Source organism: Gorilla gorilla, chromosome 1, assembly GCF_029281585.2.
Source record: "Gorilla gorilla gorilla isolate KB3781 chromosome 1, NHGRI_mGorGor1-v2.1_pri, whole genome shotgun sequence".
NCBI classification, from domain to species: domain Eukaryota; kingdom Metazoa; phylum Chordata; class Mammalia; order Primates; family Hominidae; genus Gorilla; species Gorilla gorilla.
Window position 1 is genome coordinate 195,090,057 of NC_073224.2, and position 20,874 is coordinate 195,110,930.

Genomic DNA, 20,874 nt, shown 5'->3' on the forward strand with positions numbered 1-20,874 from the left:
GGAAGTGACAGTGAAACAAGCTGTTCTATCATAAAGGAGGCTGCTTGCAGAAAGAGAAGAGGAGCCTCTTTATCCCTTCCTATTCCTGGGGTCTATGGCTTTGGCTCTGGCTGAGCTTAGCTGGGCTCAGGAAACCATTTTGTTTGGGAGAAGACAGGTCATTTTGTAGCTTGGAGCAGCCAGACAGCACTAGGCCCTAGGTTGGAAAGGCTGGAAACTGTAGACCCATTTCTTCCATCCTAGTCTTTGAACTATAAGGCAAGAGGTTTCCTTAATAGACAGGCTTGGCCTTGGAAGCATCCATAGAAATGGTGGACTTTGTCACAATTGTTAGCAGTGATGGGCCTATGATGAAAGCAGAGTCCCAAGGCCCAAGTGGTTACAAATCTATTTATCCATGGACCTTATGTCTTGCAGAGTCTGGTAAAAAGGAAGGAGATTAAGACCTACTTAAAGCATAGCATCGGGAGTTGTACTCCTGATGACAACCAGTGCTGAGTCCAGGCCACTCCCTGTCTTCAGCTATTGCCCCAAGAGCAAACTAGGGGCCCATACAGACTAAGTTAGAGGCTGTTTCTATTTCAGAGACTTGCTAGGGGTACAGTTCTTTTTAACCTTAAATTTTTTATGTTATCATTATTATTGTTTTTTGAGGCAGGGTCTCACTTTGTCGCCCAGGCTGGAGTGCAATGGCACAATCACAGCTCGCTGCAGCCTCTATCAACCCTCCTGCCTCAGCCTCCCAAGTAGCTAGGACTACAGGTGTGCGCCACCACACCCAGCTAATTTTTTATTTTTTGTAGAGATGGGGTCTTACTATGTTGCCAGGGCTTGAACTCCTGGCCTCAAGCAATCCTCCCGCCTCAGCCTCCCAAAGGGCTGGGATTATAAGCATGAGCTACCATGCCACTTTATCCTCAGCAGGACACACTCTATAACAGGGAGAAGAAAGTGCTATTCAGGTAGGCTGCTTTTCATGTGCAGTTACTGTTTGGCCAACAGCATCATACATATATTAGTTCCTCCATAGGCATTTTTCTGGGTGAATGGACAAATGGAAATGGCAAACCTGTTAGGTGTTCACCCCCTCAACCTAAATGTTCCTCTTCCCCAGGACTGAGGCTCTAGAGATGATGTTAATTTGCACAAGCTTTCAAAAAATCAGTTGAGCAGTGTGTATCAAGAGCCATAAAAATGTTCATACTCTTTGACCCAAACAACCCACTTCTGGGAATCTGTCCTAAGGATATTCTCCAAATGATTGATTACAAAAACTACGTAGTAACATGAAATATTTATGATGTAATGATTTTTTTTAAGTCTGGAAGAACTGACCAAGAAATTTGCCAGAGATAATAGTAGTTGTGTTAGAAAAATTAGCTTATTGTAGATTCATTTTCTCTTTCCCAAACTTTACATATTGGAATGTTGATTTTACCCTACTCTGCCACTTGAGGTTTATCAATCAGGAACCCAATAGAAACAGCACACTCAGATAGGATAGTTGAAAGTTTAATAGAGGGACTATTGCCTCTATTCTTCCCTATTTCCAATCCTTTACACCCTGAATTCTGCAACTCTTAGTGACTCACTCAACAATTATTAAGCACCTATTTATTGTCTGGTGAAGAAGGCAGACTTTCAAGTACATAAGTTTTTGTGTCATAAATGCAATTATACATATACAAATTGAGTTGTTATGCAGAGCACAAAGAAGCAATTATCTGCCAGGAGAGAGACATGAATCAAGGAAGGTTTCAAAGAGGGGGTAGGCTTGGTACAGTGGCTCACGCCTATAATTCCAGCACTTTGGAAGGCCCAGGTGGGCAGATGACCTGAGCCCAGGAGTTTGAGACCAACCTGGGCAACATGGCGAAACCCTGTCTATACAAAATTACAAAAATTAGCTGGGTGTGGTGGTGCACACCTGTAGTCCCAGCCATTTGGGAGGTTGAGGTGGGAGGATCCCTTGAGACTGGGAGCTCAAGGCTGCAGTGTGCTGTGAAGGCACCACTGCACTCCAACCTGGGCAACAGAGGGAGATCCTGCCTCAAAAAAAAAAAAAAAAAAGGTGGGTTGGGGGGGTGATTCAAGTTCAGTTTTTGAAGATTATCTGCCAAGACAAAAGGACCAAAACATGTACAAAGGCAGGAACGAGGGAACACTGATGTGAGGGAACTATGGGAGAGAAGGCTTTAGCTAGATCACACAGGGCCCTGTGCTCCAAGTGGGCCTTGTGCTTTGGAGCTATCAGATTTGCATGTTAGAGAAATGACTCTGGTCTCAGTGGAGAGAGTGGACTGAAGAGGGCAAGAATGGAAGCCGGGAAGAGTGAACAGAAGAAATCTTGGGCTTTGATTGGGTCGGAAAGAAAGTGTGGCCCTACCCACTTTGATGCCATCTCTAAGACCTACTGCTACCTGACCCCCGACCTCTGGAAGGAGACTGTATTCACCAAGTCTCCCTATCAGGAATTCACTGACCACCTCATCAAGACCCACACCAGAGTCTCCGCGCAGAGGATCCAGGCTCCAGCTGTGGCCACAACATAGGGTTTTTATACAAGAAAAATAAAGTGAATTAAGCCTGAAAAAAAAAAAGAAAAGAAAAAGAAATTGTGGCCCTAGGCCGGGCGCGGTGGCTCACGCTTGTCATCCCAACACTTTGGGAGGCTGAGGCGGGCGGATATCCTGAGCTCGGGAGTCTGAGACCAACCTGGGCAACATGGCGAAACCCGTTCTCTACCAAAAATACAAAAAGCCGGGCGTGGTGGTGCATGCCTGTGATCCCAGCTACTCGGGAGGCTGAGGTGGGAGGATGGCTTGAGCCTGGAAGGCAGAGCCTGCAAGCCGAGATGGAGCCACTGCACTCCAGCCTGGGTGACAAGAGTGAGACCCCGTCTTAAAAAAAAAAAAAAAAAGTGTATCCCTAACAGAGCCTGCAAATGCCCTTTCTCAGCGTAAGCCTCTGGACTTACACTTGGTCGGCGCTGCGCCTCTCCGGGATCCCCCTCCCTCCTCCTCCCTGGGGCCCCGCGGGCGGGAAGGAGGCGTGGGGTGGCCCAGCCTGGGTGGTCTCCCGCCCCGCCCCCTGCGGCGCCGTTACCTAGCAGCGGGCCGGGCCGCGCGGCTAGGGTAATTTGCGGGCCCCTCAGCCAATGGGAGGGCGTCGCCCCGGCCAGCTCCCTTTTCTGGAGCTCCAGCCGCCTCCCGGGGACTGCAGTCGCCACCTCGAGCCCTGCTGTGCGTCTCGGGCCAGCAATTCCGCCTGCGCGCGGGACCCAGTCCCATTCCTCCTCCAGCCGCCGCGGCCCACGGCCCACGGAGCGGGTGAATCCCGGCGCCGCGCCCCGGACCCGCAGCTCCCTGCACTCCTCCCTCCCAGCCGCTTTAACACCCACACCCCACAGTCTCTCCCACGCCCGCGCCTTGGCGGCCCCACTGAATCCCTACGCGGGGCCCAGCGGTACCGGGAGACCGGGCTAGCCTATGGGAGCGCCCAGATAACGCGGGTTGGGGGCGCCCGCGCCCCCCATCCTCGCCAGCATGACTCGATCGCCGCCCCTCAGAGAGCTGCCCCCGAGTTACACACCCCCAGCTGGAACCGGAGCGCCCCAGGTGAGTAGAGGGGGAGCTGGAAGAAGGAAGAGCGGAGCCAGGTCTGTCACTCGGGCCTCTGCAAGGTTTGTGATGTCTTGAAGTGCTGAGTGTCATTAGATGTCTGAAGGCAAGTGAGAGCTAGCACCGCAAGCAAGTTGTGCGTGTGTGTCGGTGTGTCTGTGCTTGTGTCTCCTCATCGTCTGGCCAGTGAGAATGAATGTCTGTGGGTTCACCTCTGTGTCCACCCGACGACAGGTGTGTGTACATATGTATCCTGCTCTCAGAAAATGGGCCTATGCCGGCCGGGCGCGGTGACTCACGACTGTAATGCCAACACTGGGAGGCTGAGGCAGGCAGATTACCTGAGGTCAGGAGTTCAAGACCAGCCAGGCCAACTCTGTCTCTACTAAAATAAAAAATTAGCAGGGCGTGGTGGCGGGCGCCTGTAGTCCCAACTACTCGGGAGGCTGAGGCAGGAGAATCTCTTGAACCTGGGAGGCGGAGGTTGCAGTCAGCCGAGATCACACCACTGCACTCCAGCCAGGGCAACAGCGCGAGACTGCGTCTCAAAAAAAAAAAAAAAAAAAAAAAAAAAGAGAGAGAGAGAAAACAAAAAGAAAAGAAAGGAAAATAGGCCTATGCCTTCCTCAGGTGTGTGCTGGGGGTGGTGGGTGTTACATCTTCCAAGTTTGGGCCTGTGTCTGTGTTGGTGCTCCCTGTCCCACATCCAGAAATCAAGAAGCGAGGGCTGGGCAGCAGATATACAGGGTGAGAAGGGAAGGATTTCATGCATTGTTGCAGTGATGCCTGGCTGACCCTTCTCTTTCCATCCCAGATCCTAGCTGGGAGCCTGAAGGCTCCACTCTGGCTTCGTGCTTACTTCCAGGGCCTGCTCTTCTCTCTGGGATGCGGGATCCAGAGACACTGTGGCAAAGTGCTCTTTCTGGGACTGTTGGCCTTTGGGGCCCTGGCATTAGGTCTCCGCATGGCCATTATTGAGACAAACTTGGAACAGCTCTGGGTAGAAGGTAAGTTGTGGACACTGGCCATAGCTGCTCAGGTATGGTGAGCCCAAGACAAGAACGAGGTGAGGAGCTGTCTACGGAGCTCTAGCAGGCCTGGCCCTGGGGCTGGAGGGTCACCTGCTGGCCAGAGTCCTACACCTGGGCATCTAGGAACACGGTTCCCTCCCACAACCATACATGGACATCTGCAGATGTTAGACCTTGTGAATTGGGTGTATAGAATATTTGTCTGTGATTTTGTACGTGTTTATTTAGCATTTATTGTTAACTTTCTATGTGTGTCTTTGACAATGCATCAGGGTTTTACAAAGGCAGCTAAAACAAGATTCATCTTTCAGTAGCAAAGAAAGTAAAATATGTGCTGGAATAACTAAAATACAATACAGAGCATCCTGTGATTATGTTGTATAAGAAAGGGCAGGGAGAAATCACTTCTGACCAGCAGAATCAGAAAAGTTAGAACTAGAAGGCTGGGGAAACTGAGTAAATAATCTGGCCAAGCCTCCAGGGAGAGGACTCAGGCACCCAGGCCCATTTAATGGAAAAGCAATACAGAATCCACACTTTGAGGCAATAGCCAGGGTCAGATGGAATCAAATCCTCACTTTCTTAAGGAAGCATAAAAGAAGAATGATTTTCTTGGGTTTTTTTTTGGTTGGGGGGGGTTGTTTTTTTGTTTGTTTGTTTGTTTGAGACGGAGTCTTTCTCTGTCACCCAGGCTGGAGTGCAGTGGTGCAATCCTGGATCACTACAACCTCACTTCCCGGGTTCAAGTGATTCTCGTGCCTCAGCCTCCAAGTAGCTGGGATTACAGGTGCCCACCACCACACCTGGCTAATTTTTGTATTTTTAGTAGAGACAGCCTAGACCTCCAGGGCTCAGGTCCTCCCACCTCAGCCTCCCAAGTAGCTGGGATTACAGGCGTGCGCCACCACACCCAGCTAATTTTTGTTTTGTTTTGTTTTGGAGACAGAATCTTGCTCTGTCACCCAGGCTGGAGTGCAGTGGTGTGATCTCAGCTCAGTGCAACCTCCACCTCCCAGGGTCAAGTGATTCTTGTGCCTCAGCCACCTAAGTAGCTGGGACTACAGGCATAAGCCACCACACCCTGATAATTTTTGGGTTTTTTTGTTTGTTTGTTTGTTTTTTTTTTTGAGACAGAGTCTCACTCTGTCTCATCCAAGCTGGAGTTTAGTGGCTTGATCTCGTCTCACTGCAACCTCTGCCTCCCAGGTTCAAACGATTCTCCTGCCTCAGCCTCCGAAGTAGCTGAGATTACAGGTGGGCGACACCATGCCCGGCTAATTTTTGTATTATTAGTAGAGACCAGGTTTCACCATGTTGGCCAGGCTGGTCTCGAACTCCTGGCTTCAAGTAATCCGCTCACCTTAGCCTCCCAAAGTGCTGGGATTACAGGTGTGAGCCACCGTGCCTGGCCAGAATGATTTCTTATTAATAATTTCAGCAGGCCAGGCACGGTGGCTCACGCCTGTAATCCCAGCACTTTGGGAGGCCGAGGCGGGCGGATCAAAGGTCAGGAGTTCAAGACCAACCTGGCCAACATAATAAAACCCCATCTCTACTAAAAATACAAAAATTAGCCAGGCGTGGTGGCGGGCGCCTGTAGTCCCAGCTACTTGGGAAGCGGAGGCAGGAGAATTGCTTGAACCTGGGAGGCGGAGGTTGCAGTGAGCCAAGATCGCGCCACTGCACTCCAGCCTGGGCAGCAGAGGGAGATTCCATCTCAAAAACAAACAAAAAAAATTTCAGTATGACTCTCTTCTTTCCTGAGGGCTGGTTTCATATGGCAGCCCTTTGATAGGAGTCAAACTCCAGTCTGTTTTTCCCTGGGAAATTTGCATTTTGTAGACTCCCTCAGCCCTGGCCCATACCCAAAGGCAGAACCCAGGTTGGAGTCTCACACCCTCGAGTTATTTCAAATACTGGCAAGTCCTAGGATCCACAGCAGATGTTTCTCAGAGCTTGCCTGCCTGTTGGGCTCCCACACGCCATCCCCACCCTACCTACCCCCAGCCCTGCAGACTCTCACATCCATATACACTCTAGGCCAGCCCTGGGGTCCAGAGCAGATGTCTCGCTCTGCCTGCCTGCCCCCAGCCCCAGGACACAGATGTGCATACACGCACATACACATATCCCCACCCACACCACTGCTGCCTGGGTGGTCCCAGATGACTCTTGGATTTCCTGCCCCAACAGAGGCAGTCTCCCTTCCCTTCCTCCCTCTCCATTCCCCACATTTTCCCCATCTAAACACTGCTTGAGCCTCCATGTTTCCTCATCCTCTCTCCTATACTCCAGCATAGGATAGGCTAGACTCCAGCAGTTTTTTGCTGTTGTTTGGGGGAGGGTTTTATAAGAGGATGGTAGCCAATTCCTAGGATTTTTTCCTTTATTTCAGAATATCACTCTTGTCCTATATTGGCTGGGGGTGAGGTAAAAATCTTTTTTTTTCTTTCTGTTTTTTTTGTTTTTTGTTTTTTTGAGAGTAAGTCTTGCTCTGTTGCCCAGGCTGTAGTGCAGTGACGCAATCTCAGCTCACTGCAACCTCCGCCTCCCGGGTTCAAGCCATTCTCCAGAGTAGCTGACACTATAGGCATGCGCCACCATGCCCGGCTAATTTTTTTGTATTTTTAGTAGAAACAGGGTGTCACCATGTTGGCCATGCTGGCCTCGATCTCCTGACCTTGTGATCCACCCGCCTTGGCCTCCCAAAGTGCTGGGATTACAGGCCTGAGCCAGACGCCAGGCCAATCTTTTTTTTTCATAGAGATGGAGTCTCACTGTGAGACCCAGTCTCAAAGAAAAAGTGTAAGAAGGCAGGGTGCAGTGGCTCACGCCTGTAATCCCAGCACTTCGGGAGGCCGAAGTAGGTGGATCTCCTGAGGTCAGGAGTTCAACACCAGCCTGGCTAGCCTGGCTAACTTGGTGAAACTCCATCTCTACTAAAAATACAAAAATTAGCCAAGTGCGGTGGTTCGCGTCTGTAGTCCCAGCTACTCCAGAGGCTGAGGCAGGAGAATCGCTTCAGCCCAGGAGGCAGAGGTTGCAGTGGGCCAAGATCGTGCCACTGCACTCCAGCCTGGCGACAGAGCGAGACTCAAAAAAAAAAAAAGAAAAGAAAAGAAAAAGAAAGATTAAGCCGAGGAAGAAACCGAACATTGGCTATCACAGTGTTCCAGACCAGAGTTCAGGGTCCTCCTTAACTTTGCCTCAGTGAGACTTGGAATTTGACTTGTTTGTCTTTCCTGGCCAACTGTAAAGTCAAGCGTTCAGAGGCAGATTGTTCTCTAAAATGAAAATTACAAAGGCCTGGCACGGTGGCTCACGCCTGTAATCCTAACACTTTGGGAGGCCGAAGCGGGTGGATAACTTGAGGTCAAGAGTTTGAGACCAGCCTGACCAACATGGTGAAACACTGTCTCTACTCCAAATACAAAATTAGCCAGGCGTGGTGGTGCATGCCTGTAATCACAGCTACTGGGGAGGCTGTGGCAGGAGAATCGCTTGAACCCGGGAGGCAGAGTTTGCAGTGAGCCAAGATCGCGCCTTTGTACTCCAGCCTGCGCAACAAGAGCTGCCATTCCATGTAGAAGACAGAGGATGGCCTTATATCAGTTGGTAGAATCACCATCCACTTAAATACCTAAAGCTAAAACCTTAGGAGTCAGCCTCAGTTCTTGTTCACCCAATTGTTTACTAAACTATTAAATCCTTGCTTCTTAACCTCTCTCATAACAAACCCATCCTTTCTTTTTTTTTTTTTTTTTGAGACGGAGTCTTGATGTGTTGCCCAGACTGGAGTGCAGTGGTGCGATCTTAGCTCACTGCAAGCTCCACCTCCCGGGTTCACGCCATTCTCCTGCCTCAGCCTTCTGAGTAGCTGGGACTACAGGCACCCGCCACCACGGCCAGCTAATTTTTTTGTATTTTTTTTAGTAGAGACGGGGTTCCACCATGTTAGCCAGGATGGCGTCGATCTCCTGACCTTGTGATCCGCCCGCCTTGGCCTCCCGAAGTGCTGGGATTACAGGCTTGAGCCACCGGGCCCAGCACAAACCCATCCTTTCTACCTTGTGGTCACTGCTCTAGTTGAGGCCTTGTTCTATCTCTGGCAATACACTTCTGATTGTATCATTTAGAATGCTTTTAGGCCAGGCGTGGTGGCTCATGCTTGTAATCCTAGCATTTTGGGAGGCCAAGGTGGGAGGCTTGACTGAGCCCAGGAATTCAAGACCAGCCTGGGCAACATGGCAAAACCCCGTCTCTATTTCTAAAAACTTAAAAAATAAAATAAGGCCAGGCACAGTGGCTCACACCTGTAATCCCAGCATTTTGGGAGTCCAGGGTGGGGTGGATCACCTGAGGTCAGGAGTTTGAGACCAGCCTGGCCAACATGGCAAAACCTTGTCTCTACTAAAAATACAAAATTTGGCCATGCATGATGGCATGTGCCTGTAATCGCAGCTACTCGGGAGGCTGAGGCAGGAGATCACTTGAACCCAGGAGGCGGAGGTTGCAGTGAGCTGAGATCGTGCCATTGCACTCCAGCCTGGGTAACAGCAAGACTCTGTCTCAAAAAAATATATAAATAAATTAATTAAATTAAATAATAGAATGCGTTTAGCCACATGAAAAGAGAAAAAAAGGAAAGGAAGAAGGGAAGAAGGAAGAAAGAAGATTGATTTATTATTCTCTGTAACAGGCAGCCTGATTAATTCAGTTAATTCGGCAGCCCAAGGACATTAGCAAGGACCCAGTTTCTTTCTATCTTTCTCCTCTGCCATCTTCAACATGCTGGACTTTTGTCCTAAGGCTTATCTCAAAGTGGCTGCTGCAGTGTCAGGAAAAAGAAATCATTCTTGTCTTGCATTTCTTTTTGTTTTTGTTTTGTTTTATAGAGACAGGGTCTCACTCTTTCACCCAGGCTGGAGTGCAGTGACACAATCACAGCTCACTGCAGCCTGGAACTCCTAGGCTCACACAGTACTCCTGCCTCTTTCTCTATAGTATCTGGGACTACAGGCACATGCCACCATGCACAGCTAATTTTTTTGTTTGTTTGTTTGTTTTTTTGTAGAGATGCAGTCCCACTATGTTGCCCAGGCTGATCTTTTTTCCTTTTTTCTTTTTCTTTTCCATCCCCCGAGACAGAGTCTTGCTCTCTAGCCCAGGCTGGAGTGCAGTGGATTGATCTCAGCTCACTGCAACCTCCGCCTCCTGGGTTCAAGCGATTCTTCTGCCTCAGCCTCCTCAGTAGCTGGGATTACAGGTGCGCACCACGCCTGGCTAGTTTTTGTATTTTTAGTAAAGACAGGGTTTCACCACGTTGGCCAAGCTAGTCTCAACCTCCTGACTTCATGATCCGCCCACCTCGGCCTCCCAAAGTGCTGGGATTGCAGGTATGAGCCATCGCGCCTGGCCGGCCCCCAGGCTGGTCTTGAACTCCTGGTCTCAAGCGATCCTCCTGCCTTGGCCTCCTGAAGTGCTGGGATTACAGGCATGAGCCACCATGCCTGATCTTGCATCTCTTTTAAAAAGTGAGAAAAAATGTATTAGTAGCCTCCCAGCCAACTTCTCATTTGCTCTCTGTGGCAAGAACTATGTAGCATCCTATGCCGAAATCCTTCACTTGGCAAAGGCAATGGAATTACTGATTGTCTTCTTAAACTAATCAAGTTTCACCTCCTGATGCTGGGGAGGAGCCCAGCTGTCCCTAATCACTGGGCCTTTCCGATGACGGCCACGGAAATCAGGGTCTGTTAGAAAGGAGGAAGGTGCTGACAGCCTCACCTTCAAATCTGCCTCCACAGCACCACCCTGTGGCCAATCTCCATCCGGCCAAGTCAGTCCCCTTCTTAGTGCCCTTCCACCGATTTCCACCAGATTCTGTAAAATCAAATATAAACTCCATAGCACACACTCTAGGCCCTCCATAATTGGACTTGATTGCTTCTCCAGCATTGCTGCTGGCTCCTCCCTGGCTCACTCTTAGCAGTACCGAAACACGGAGTCTTTGACAGTTCCCTGCGCACACCTGGTCCAGGACACCTTTCCTGACTTCTCGTGGGCACCTCTTATCATTCACAACTCACAATAGTGTATTCACAAAAATACATTGTTAGGTGATGAAAACGTCAGATCCCCTCTGCCCAAAATCTACCATGACTCCCATTTCACCTAGAGAAAGCTTAAGTCCCTATAATAGTATATAGGCCTTTACACGTGAAACTTCTGGACCAAAGATTATGGAGCATATATATTGCAATGTTGCTTTCCCCTGAAGAGTGTACCATATTACACTCTCATGGTTGGTTAGAGTGTACTCTTGTAAACTAGCAACGAGTGCCATCAATTTTAAAATTTTTGCTAAATTGTTAGATAGTAACTTATTGATGTTTGTATTTGCATTTACATGATTATTTATAAGGTAGAGTCTTTTTCCATATTGGTTAACCAGTTATATTTTCCGTTGGTAAAGACATAAAAGTTTGGCCGAGCACAGTGACTCACGCCTGTAATCCCAGCACTTTCAGAGGCTGAGGTGGGAGGATCGCTTGAGCCCAGGAGTTCGAGACCAGCCTGGGCAACATAGGGAGACCCTGTCTCTACAAAAAATACAAACATTAACTGGGCATGGTGGCACACACCTGTAGTTCCAGCTGCTTGAGAGGATTGCTTGAGCCGGGAGGTCAAGGCTGCGGTGAGCTCTGATCGCACCACTGCACTCCAGCCTGGGTGACAAAGCGAGACCCTGTCTCAAAAAAAAGAGACAAGTTGTTTTTTCATGTATCAATCTTGATATTCTCCCTCCTCTGTCCTATTTCCTCCCCTGTCACCTGCAGTCTTTCCTTCAGTTCCTTCTCATTTTTCTGTCACTTCATTTCTCTACCAACAACTATTGAAAAATAACTCCACATCTGTACCTAGTGTGTGCCATGCAATTTCCTAAGTACTTTGCCTGCATTTATTCTAATTCTACCAAGGTAGTCACTGTTTCCGTTTGACAGATGAGGAGCTGGAGACCCAGAGAGAATAAGTAATGAGCCCAAGGCACAGACTAAGCATTATCGTCTCTTCCTTCCTGCACCACAATGCATCCCAGTTCACCTGTCCATATCTATCTTTGTCAACTAAGGTTTATCTTTTTCTCTGCCCCATTTTCTCCCCTGAGGAGTCTTTATTCTCTTTGATGCTCCACTTTAAATTATCCGTGTTTCTTTCTCTTGCTTTCTTATCAGATCTCTCTGGGTTCCTTCCTCCTCTCATGCCTCCTTCCTCTCAGCAAACCCACTTACTCTGGAGAGCTTATCTCTGTCCTCTTCTTCCCCTCCATGCGGCAGCCTTTGGCCTAATCTTGGTGAAATAAACACTGCAGTACAGGCCTGGCAAAAGAGTGGGGAGTAGGGGAGAGTCAGAGAAGGAGAGGCTGGGCACGGTGGCTCACGCCTGTAATCCCAGCACTTTGCGAGGCCGAGGCTGGCAGATCACCTGAGGTCAGGAGTTCAAGATCAGCCTGGCCAACAGGGTGAAACCCCATCTCTACTAATAATACAAAAATTAGCCAGGCGTAGTGGCAGGCACCTGTAATCCCAACTACTCGGGAGGCTGAGGCAGGAGAATCGCTTGAACCCGGGAGGCAGAGGTTGAAGTGAGCTGAGATTGCACCATTGCACTCCAGCCTGGGCAATAAGAGCGAAACTCAGTCTCAAAAAAAAAAAAAAAAAGTCAGGGAAGGAACTGGCAGTGTGGGGAGCAGGACAGGAAGACTGTTTTCATGAGGTGAAGGCCAGGAATGTGACTTTTGGGGCACGAGGGGACATGTGAGCATATGGGTAAGTATGTGTTGGGGGTTACCAAGGATTTGGGGCTTTTGTGAGTGAGTGAGAAGATTACATGGGTTTGAAAAAGCGATTGGAGGGCCAGGTGCAGTGACTCACACCTGTAATCCCAGCACTTTAGGAAGCTGGGGTGGGAGGATCGCTTGAGCCCAGGAATTTAAGACCAACTTGGGGCCGGGCGTGGTGGCTCACTCCTGTAATCCCAGCACTTTGGGAGGCCGTGAAACCCCGTCTGTACTAAAAATGCAAAAAATTAGCTGGCCATGGTGGCAGGTGCTTGTAATCCCAGCTACTCGGAAGGCTGAGGCAGGAGAATCGCTTGAACCCGGGAGGCAGACGTTGCAGTGAGCCACAAAAAAGACCAGCTTGGGCAACATAGTGATGAGACCTCGTCTCTACAAAAAATTTAAAAATTAGCCAGGCATGGTGGCGGGTGCCTGTGGTCCCAGCCACTTGGGAGGCTGAGGTGGGAGGATCACCTGAGCCCAGGAAGTCGAAGCTATAGTGAGCTATGATCAGGCCACTGCACTCCAGCCTGGGCAACAGAGCAAGACTCTGTCTCAAAAAAAAAAAAAAAAAAAAGGAAAAGAGATTGGGAAACATGACAATCTCAGATGGGGCTTGAGTCTCAGAGAAGCAGTACATGTGGGTCCCAGCAGGCAGCAAAGACTAACAGGAGGAGACCCCCAGACAGGTGGAAACAGCGCAGGGTCTGAAATCAGACCAAATCCGCAAAGCCTCCAGAGGTAGATTTGGCCCTCACTCTTCCCCACATCATAGTTAGGTGATAGCCCCTCACAATGTCCCCACCTCCCCCAGGTCCCAGTTACAGAGCAGGAGCCTGTGGCCAGCATAATGCAGGACTGGAGGGGCGCTAAGATCCAGGACACTATGGCAGGCCTGGCGCCAGGAATCCCTGTGGTCTGGACAGTGAGGGCGGTGAAAAGGATCTGGACACCTCCCTCCCCTTGGCCCACTTTGATTTCACCCCTGCCAGGGTTCGTGAGCTGATTCCATGCACTTCCTGCCTGAGTGGGAGCAGCACACTGAATGACTGTCCCATCCTCCCCCTCCCCCACACCAACACAGGGCCCATTATTATCACCCATTATTATCAGACACTCCTATCCCTGCCCTCTCCCCAGGACACTTTGCAGAAAGGTGTATGGATATAAATCACTACCCAGAGCAACCTGAACTAAGAACGAGCCCTAGCCCTACACCTGTTCTTTTAGGAAACCCTCCTAGCAGCAGCCTCCCTATTGGCCCCTATTGGCCCTCCTTGTCCTCCCCACCAGAACAGAGAGGGACTGAGCGAGGGTTCCCTTACCAAGATGCCCCTACAACCCCCACAGCCCACGGCCAGCTCATGCTGATTGTCATTTTTAAGTTTACACCCAAAACCCAGCCAATCTGGTTCATGCTTAAGCCCTAGACCACACAAGAAATCTGCAGAGCCACACAACCGAGGCTTCTCCACTTCCCTGGCAGAGCTCTAGGACCCAGAAGCCTGGGGAGTCGGCCTGGGCCATGACCAGACCCTCAGGGATAAGGCAGGGGCTCCTCTCTGCCGCATCTCTCCCACTTGTCTGGGGAGGCCTCAGAGTTAGAAGCCCCCTTCCCAAGTTCTGACCCGCCTAGGCCCTTTCCCCCCAGCTTTCTCTGTTTGCTCTGGCAGTGGGCAGCCGGGTGAGCCAGGAGCTGCATTACACCAAGGAGAAGCTGGGGGAGGAGGCTGCATACACCTCTCAGATGCTGATACAGACCGCACGCCAGGAGGGAGAGAACATCCTCACACCTGAGGCACTTGGCCTCCACCTCCAGGCAGCCCTCACTGCCAGTAAAGTCCAAGTATCACTCTATGGGAAGTGAGTCTGGCTGAGCCCCTGAGCAGCTGGGGGCGAGGCGTGCTGTGGGGGTTCTGGAGTGGGAATCCCCCTCTTCTGCTGATCTCCTATGCCCCTGGCTATTGCAGGTCCTGGGATTTGAACAAAATCTGCTACAAGTCAGGAGTTCCCCTTATTGAAAATGGAATGATTGAGCGGGTAAGTGTCCTGAGAGGGAGTAGAGGCAGAACTTTTTCTGTGGCGTGGGAGGACTCAGAGACCGAGCAAGCCCCACAGCCTGCAATCTGCCCCCTTAAAACTAAGGAGGGGGATTGCAGAGGGCATCCTACAAAGGTTGTGGGGCAGGACTGACGTGGCCCGGGGTATCCCTGGCAGATGATTGAGAAGCTGTTTCCGTGCGTGATCCTCACCCCCCTCGACTGCTTCTGGGAGGGAGCCAAACTCCAAGGGGGCTCCGCCTACCTGCCGTGAGTGCCACTCCTGGGGCCCTGCTTCATCTCCCGCTGGGGACTCTCCCAGCAGAAAGGAGGGGTCTGGGGAATGAGGATGATCAAAACCTTACCAAGGTCCTAATTACTTCCCAGGCCAGGAACAGAGAGCATGGGCTTCCCCAAGGCTCTCTCCACATCCTCCTTCTCCTTCCCTCTCAAGGAAGGAAGACCTGACTTATTTACACAAAGATCTGTAAGATCTGAGCAAAGGAGAAAAAGATCCCCACAAAGAGGCTTTGCTGGGGGAAATTACCTAGGTGTTTGCTAAGCCATTGCCCAGGCCAGAAAGAAAACCTGCTACAGGCATGTGCCTGCTGGTTGTATATTAGAACCAAGCACACAGCTTGGTAAGGGACTCAGTGGGGCCTTTCTGGGCCCTTTCTATGTATTAGGTAACCCTGCCCTGATATTCGTCTCAGCCCCTTGTACTCTTCTACAGCTCACTGTAGCACCCTGGTGGGCCCATGCAGCCTGGCAGTTCTGAGAAGCTGAGGCTTGCACACCCTCCATATGGAAGGACAAATCGGCAGATAAGAGGAGGGTGGGGTACAGCATGGGGCCCCAGCAGCAGTTTGGAGCCTGGGTTTTCATCCCTGACCCTCACCAACTGTAGGCTTTTCCCTCAGCGGCCGCCCGGATATCCAGTGGACCAACCTGGATCCAGAGCAGCTGCTGGAGGAGCTGGGTCCCTTTGCCTCCCTTGAGGGCTTCCGGGAGCTGCTAGACAAGGCACAGGTGGGCCAGGCCTACGTGGGGCGGCCCTGTCTGCACCCTGATGACCTCCACTGCCCACCTAGTGCCCCCAACCATCACAGCAGGCAGGTGGGTTCCAACCAGGTCTGGCAGGGAAAGGCTGTTTTCCTTCCCTTTCCCTTCCTCATACTCCTGTGTTCTGGGGGAGCTGACTGCTCTGTGCCCTGACCCCCCACTTCCTGGCCATTATTACCCTGCTCCCACAGTGCCAGGCCCCCAGTGTTCCATTCCCATTCAGTTATCCTACGGAGCCCTCAAGTGGTATATGAATCCCTTTTTCCTTTTCTAAGCCTAGATAAGGCTGGACTTCTTTTTTTTTTTTTTTTTTTTTTTTTGAGTCTTACTCTGTCACCCAGGCTGGAGTGCAGTGGTTCGATCTTGGCTCACTGCAGCCTCGGCTCAAGCAATTCTCCTGCCTTAGCCTCCTGAGTAGCTGGGATTACAGGTGCCCGCCACCATGCCCGGCTAATTTTTGTTAGCCTCCCAAAGTGCTGGGATTACGGGCGTGAGCCACTGCGCCTGGCCAAGGCTGGACTTTTTATCAAAATAGACTAATACAGGGAAACTAAGAACACAGCAGGTAAGCATGAATATCATACCTGGTTTCCCAGGTTTCTTTATGGCCCTGCAAATGTGGTACTTTTTTCAGAATCCGCCAGTTACACCAGCTCCTCCCAGAAGCCTACTTCCAGGCCTCTACTCCCCCTTGGGGCTTCCTGTCTGCGGGATACTAGCTGTTCACTCCTGCAGAGCAGTCAACAGGCTCGGAATAGTTACCTACACTCCAGGCCTACTGACCTTCATGGTAGCGTGGTTCCTGGAGGTAGAAGCCCAGGGACACTCAGTTATCCACGGCCAGGGCCTTGAGCATTAACCCCTCCTGTTCCCCTCCAGGCTCCCAATGTGGCTCACGAGCTGAGTGGGGGCTGCCATGGCTTCTCCCACAAATTCATGCACTGGCAGGAGGAATTGCTGCTGGGAGGCATGGCCAGAGACCCCCAAGGAGAGCTGCTGAGGTAGGGTCTCCTCTGGGAGTTGGTGAGGGGACTCCGTTCATGAGAACCCATACTGTAATGCCAGGCAGCTCTGGCAAAAGGCCCTTCACATCCCTCACCAGGTGTTTGGGCCAGCTCTGACGCCTGGTTCTCCCGCACCCCCACCAGGGCAGAGGCCCTGCAGAGCACCTTCTTGCTGATGAGTCCCCGCCAGTTGTACGAGCATTTCCGGGGTGACTATCAGACACATGACATTGGCTGGAGTGAGGAGCAGGCCAGCACAGTGCTACAAGCCTGGCAGCGGCGCTTTGTGCAGGTCGGTATGGACAAGGACAAGGGGGGTGCCCTGAGGCCATTCCCTCCTCCTGCCCCCTCCTATCCACCCTGTTTCTCCAGCTGGCCCAGGAGGCCCTGCCTGAGAATGCTTCCCAGCAGATCCACGCCTTCTCCTCCACCACCCTGGATGACATCCTGCATGCGTTCTCTGAAGTCAGTGCTGCCCGTGTGGTGGGAGGCTATCTGCTCATGGTGGGTCTTGCACCTGGCACCTTGCCCCCACCCCACCTCCAACCAGTGCCCACCCTGGGAGCCCCTGTCTGAGACTGCCCTTTCTCCCCACAGCTGGCCTATGCCTGTGTGACCATGCTGCGGTGGGACTGCGCCCAGTCCCAGGGTTCCGTGGGCCTTGCCGGGGTACTGCTGGTGGCCCTGGCGGTGGCCTCAAGCCTTGGGCTCTGTGCCCTGCTCGGCATCACCTTCAATGCTGCCACTACCCAGGTATGCCAGGACTGCACGGCAGACTCAGTGCCAGTCACCAGGCTTCACGGGTCCTCAGCTGCCCACTCCTCTGCCCCTCCAGGTGCTGCCCTTCTTGGCTCTGGGAATCGGCGTGGATGACGTATTCCTGCTGGCGCACGCCTTCACAGAGGCTCTGCCTGGCACCCCTCTCCAGGTGGGGCCTCGTCCCCCAGGGCTCATCTGAGGCAGCTCAGCTTACTGGTTAAGAGCCTCTTGGTTCAAGTGACCTTGGGCTGCTAATGAACCTCGGTGCCTCTTGTCCCCATCTGTAAACAGGGGAAATAATAGTGCTGTGTCCTAAGGGTTGTTGTTTGGATCAGTGAGGTAACTCAAGTTGAATGCTTAGAACAGCCCATCATATGTACATGGTACCCAATAAATGCTAGCTGCTGTGTTATGACTGCCCCACCTCTGCACCCCAAGTTCCTGAGCCTCCCCTTGATTCCACTTTGACACGGCCTCTCCCTTGTGACCTGAGGGCAGGTCCCCACTCTGTCCTGGCAGGAGCGCATGGGCGAGTGTCTGCAGCGCACGGGCACCAGTGTCGTACTCACATCCATCAACAACATGGCCGCCTTCCTCATGGCTGCCCTCGTTCCCATCCCTGCGCTGCGAGCCTTCTCCCTACAGGTGAGGCCTCTCACACGGGGCGGCTCAGGGTGGGTGTGGGGCTGAGGCCAAGCTTCATCCAGCCTTCATGCCCCTCCTGTCCGTCCCCCAGGCGGCTATAGCAGTTGGCTGCACCTTTGTAGCCGTGATGCTTGTCTTCCCAGCCATCCTCAGCCTGGACCTACGGCGGCGCCACTGCCAGCGCCTTGATGTGCTCTGCTGCTTCTCCAGGTACTGCCTGCGCCCCAGCCCCTTCCTCCCGTGACCCACACCAGCCTGTCCCCTCACCAGCATTTCAAGGCACAGACCTGTCATCCACTCTCTACCTCTTCCAGTCCCTGCTCTGCTCGGGTGATTCAGATCCTGCCCCAGGAGCTGGGGGACGGGACAGTACCAGTGGGCATTGCCCACCTCACTGCCACAGTTCAAGCCTTTACCCACTGTGAAGCCAGCAGCCAGCATGTGGTCACCATCCTGCCTCCCCAAGCCCACCTGGTGCCCCCACCTTCTGACCCACTGGGCTCTGAGCTCTTCAGCCCTGGAGGGTCCACACGGGACCTTCTAGGCCAGGAGGAGGAGACAAGGCAGAAGGCAGCCTGCAAGTCCCTGCCCTGTGCCCGCTGGAATCTTGCCCATTTCGCCCGCTATCAGTTTGCCCCCTTGCTGCTCCAGTCACATGCCAAGGTAAGACTGGGCAGAGCAGGGCAGAGACTTAGCATCTCTGGGCCCAGAAGGGCAGAGGGCTTAGTCCACCGCCTGAGGGGCTGGGGGCAGCCCTGGGGTCTCCAGCTTAGTTGCTACTTTCCGCAGGCCATCGTGCTGGTGCTCTTTGGCGCTCTTCTGGGCCTGAGCCTCTACGGAGCCACCTTGGTGCAAGACGGCCTGGCCCTGACGGATGTGGTGCCTCGGGGCACCAAGGAGCATGCCTTCCTGAGCGCCCAGCTCAGGTACTTCTCCCTGTACGAGGTGGCCCTGGTGACCCAGGGTGGCTTTGACTACGCCCACTCCCAACGCGCCCTCTTTGATCTGCACCAGCGCTTCAGTTCCCTCAAGGCGGTGCTGCCCCCACCGGCCACCCAGGCACCCCGCACCTGGCTGCACTATTACCGCAACTGGCTGCAGGGTGAGAGGCGAGGAGACGGGCAGGGAGGGGTGCTGCAGGGAGAAACGCCCTGGGGCCGCCAGCTAATAGAACCCTATCCTGGTCTCCCCCAGGAATCCAGGCTGCCTTTGACCAGGACTGGGCTTCTGGGCGCATCACCCGCCACTCGTACCGCAATGGCTCTGAGGATGGGGCCCTGGCCTACAAGCTGCTCATCCAGACCGGAGACGCCCAGGAGCCTCTGGATTTCAGCCAGGTTGGGAGAGGGCTGGAGGGGTCCACTAGTACAGGGGTTGCAGGCCTCCTGGGCCCAGGCCTTCAGCCCTCTCTGCCTCTGCAGCTGACCACAAGGAAGCTGGTGGACAGAGAGGGACTGATTCCACCCGAGCTCTTCTACATGGGGCTGACCGTGTGGGTGAGCAGTGACCCCCTGGGTCTGGCAGCCTCACAGGCCAACTTCTACCCCCCACCTCCTGAATGGCTGCATGACAAATACGACACCACGGGGGAGAACCTTCGCAGTGAGTCTTGGGGGGAGCTCGGCAAGAGCCTCAGCCTCGCCCACACAAGCCCTGAGCCTAAGGCCCTGCCCACTCTGCCCCGTGCTCACCGCCCTGTCCCTGTCCCTCTCCCTCTTCTCCCTTCCCCTCCCCTCCACAGTCCCGCCAGCTCAGCCCTTGGAGTTTGCCCAGTTCCCCTTCCTGCTGCGTGGCCTCCAGAAGACTGCAGACTTTGTGGAGGCCATCGAGGGGGCCCGGGCAGCATGCGCAGAGGCCGGCCAGGCTGGGGTGCACGCCTACCCCAGCGGCTCCCCCTTCCTCTTCTGGGAACAGTATCTGGGCCTGCGGCGCTGCTTCCTGCTGGCCGTCTGCATCCTGCTGGTGTGCACTTTCCTCGTCTGTGCTCTGCTGCTCCTCAACCCCTGGACGGCTGGCCTCATAGTGAGTGCTTGCAGGAGTGGGGACAGAGACACCCCACCCTTCCCTGCCCAGCCTGTCATCCCTCCTGCCAGGAGCCCTCTGTGAGCCCTGTCTCCCTCAGGTGCTGGTCCTGGCGATGATGACGGTGGAACTCTTTGGTATCATGGGTTTCCTGGGCATCAAGCTGAGCGCCATCCCCGTGGTGATCCTTGTGGCCTCTGTAGGCATTGGCGTTGAGTTCACAGTCCACGTGGCTCTGGTGAGCACAGGCACCCCGGGGAGGGACCAATCAGCTGATTCAGTACTCAACACATATTGTTCAAGCCCCTACTATGTGCTAGGTACTATTTAAGAATTTGGGCTGGGTGGACGTGGTAGCTCATGCCTGTAATCCCACCACTTTGGGAGGCCGAGGCAGGTAGATCACCTGAGGTCAGGAGTTCGAAACCAGCCTGGCCAACATGGTGAAACCCTGTCTTTACTAAAAATACAAAAAATTAGCCAGGCGTGGTGGCACATGCCAGTAATCCCAGCTACTTTGGAGGCTGAGGCAGAATTGCTTGAACCTGGGAGGCAAAGGTTGCAGTGAGCTGAGATTGTGCCATTGCACTCCAGCCTGGGCAACAAGAGTGAAACTCTCTGTCTCAAAAAAAAAAAAAAAAAAAAAAGAATTTGGGCTGGGCACAGTGGCTCATGCCTGTAATTGGGATGATGCTGGGGCATTTTGGGAGGCCAAGGCAGGCGGATCCCCTGAAGTCAGGAGTTCAAGACCAGCCTGGCCAACATTGCAAAACCCCGTCTCTACTGAAAATACAAAAATTAGCCGGGCGTGGTGGCGCATGCCTGTAATTCCAGCTACTCAGGAGGCTGAGG

General features: G+C 52.7%; 1 protein-coding gene across 3 annotated transcripts in view; it reads left to right on the forward strand.

Moving 5' to 3' along the window:
* Nucleotides 1-2,070: 2,070 nt before the first annotated feature.
* PTCH2 (patched 2) overlaps nt 2,071-20,874 on the forward strand; it is a 28,168-nt gene continuing 9,364 nt past the window's right edge. For 2 of the 3 annotated variants that reach the window (XM_055347303.2, XM_019017359.4), the window contains exons 1-19: nt 2,071-3,617; nt 4,435-4,627; nt 14,165-14,354; nt 14,462-14,531; nt 14,709-14,800; nt 15,451-15,646; nt 16,472-16,593; nt 16,741-16,888; nt 16,969-17,100; nt 17,194-17,349; nt 17,432-17,524; nt 17,875-18,000; nt 18,092-18,210; nt 18,315-18,663; nt 18,790-19,102; nt 19,195-19,337; nt 19,422-19,602; nt 19,742-20,022; nt 20,123-20,260. In XM_055347303.2, coding sequence (XP_055203278.1) covers nt 3,546-3,617; nt 4,435-4,627; nt 14,165-14,354; nt 14,462-14,531; nt 14,709-14,800; nt 15,451-15,646; nt 16,472-16,593; nt 16,741-16,888; nt 16,969-17,100; nt 17,194-17,349; nt 17,432-17,524; nt 17,875-18,000; nt 18,092-18,210; nt 18,315-18,663; nt 18,790-19,102; nt 19,195-19,337; nt 19,422-19,602; nt 19,742-20,022; nt 20,123-20,260 — 3,114 coding nt within the window. In that variant the 5' untranslated portion in view covers nt 2,071-3,545. The remainder of the gene's footprint in view (nt 3,618-4,434; nt 4,628-14,164; nt 14,355-14,461; nt 14,532-14,708; nt 14,801-15,450; nt 15,647-16,471; nt 16,594-16,740; nt 16,889-16,968; nt 17,101-17,193; nt 17,350-17,431; nt 17,525-17,874; nt 18,001-18,091; nt 18,211-18,314; nt 18,664-18,789; nt 19,103-19,194; nt 19,338-19,421; nt 19,603-19,741; nt 20,023-20,122; nt 20,261-20,874) is intronic. The other variant, XM_055347307.2, reaches the window with a different exon arrangement.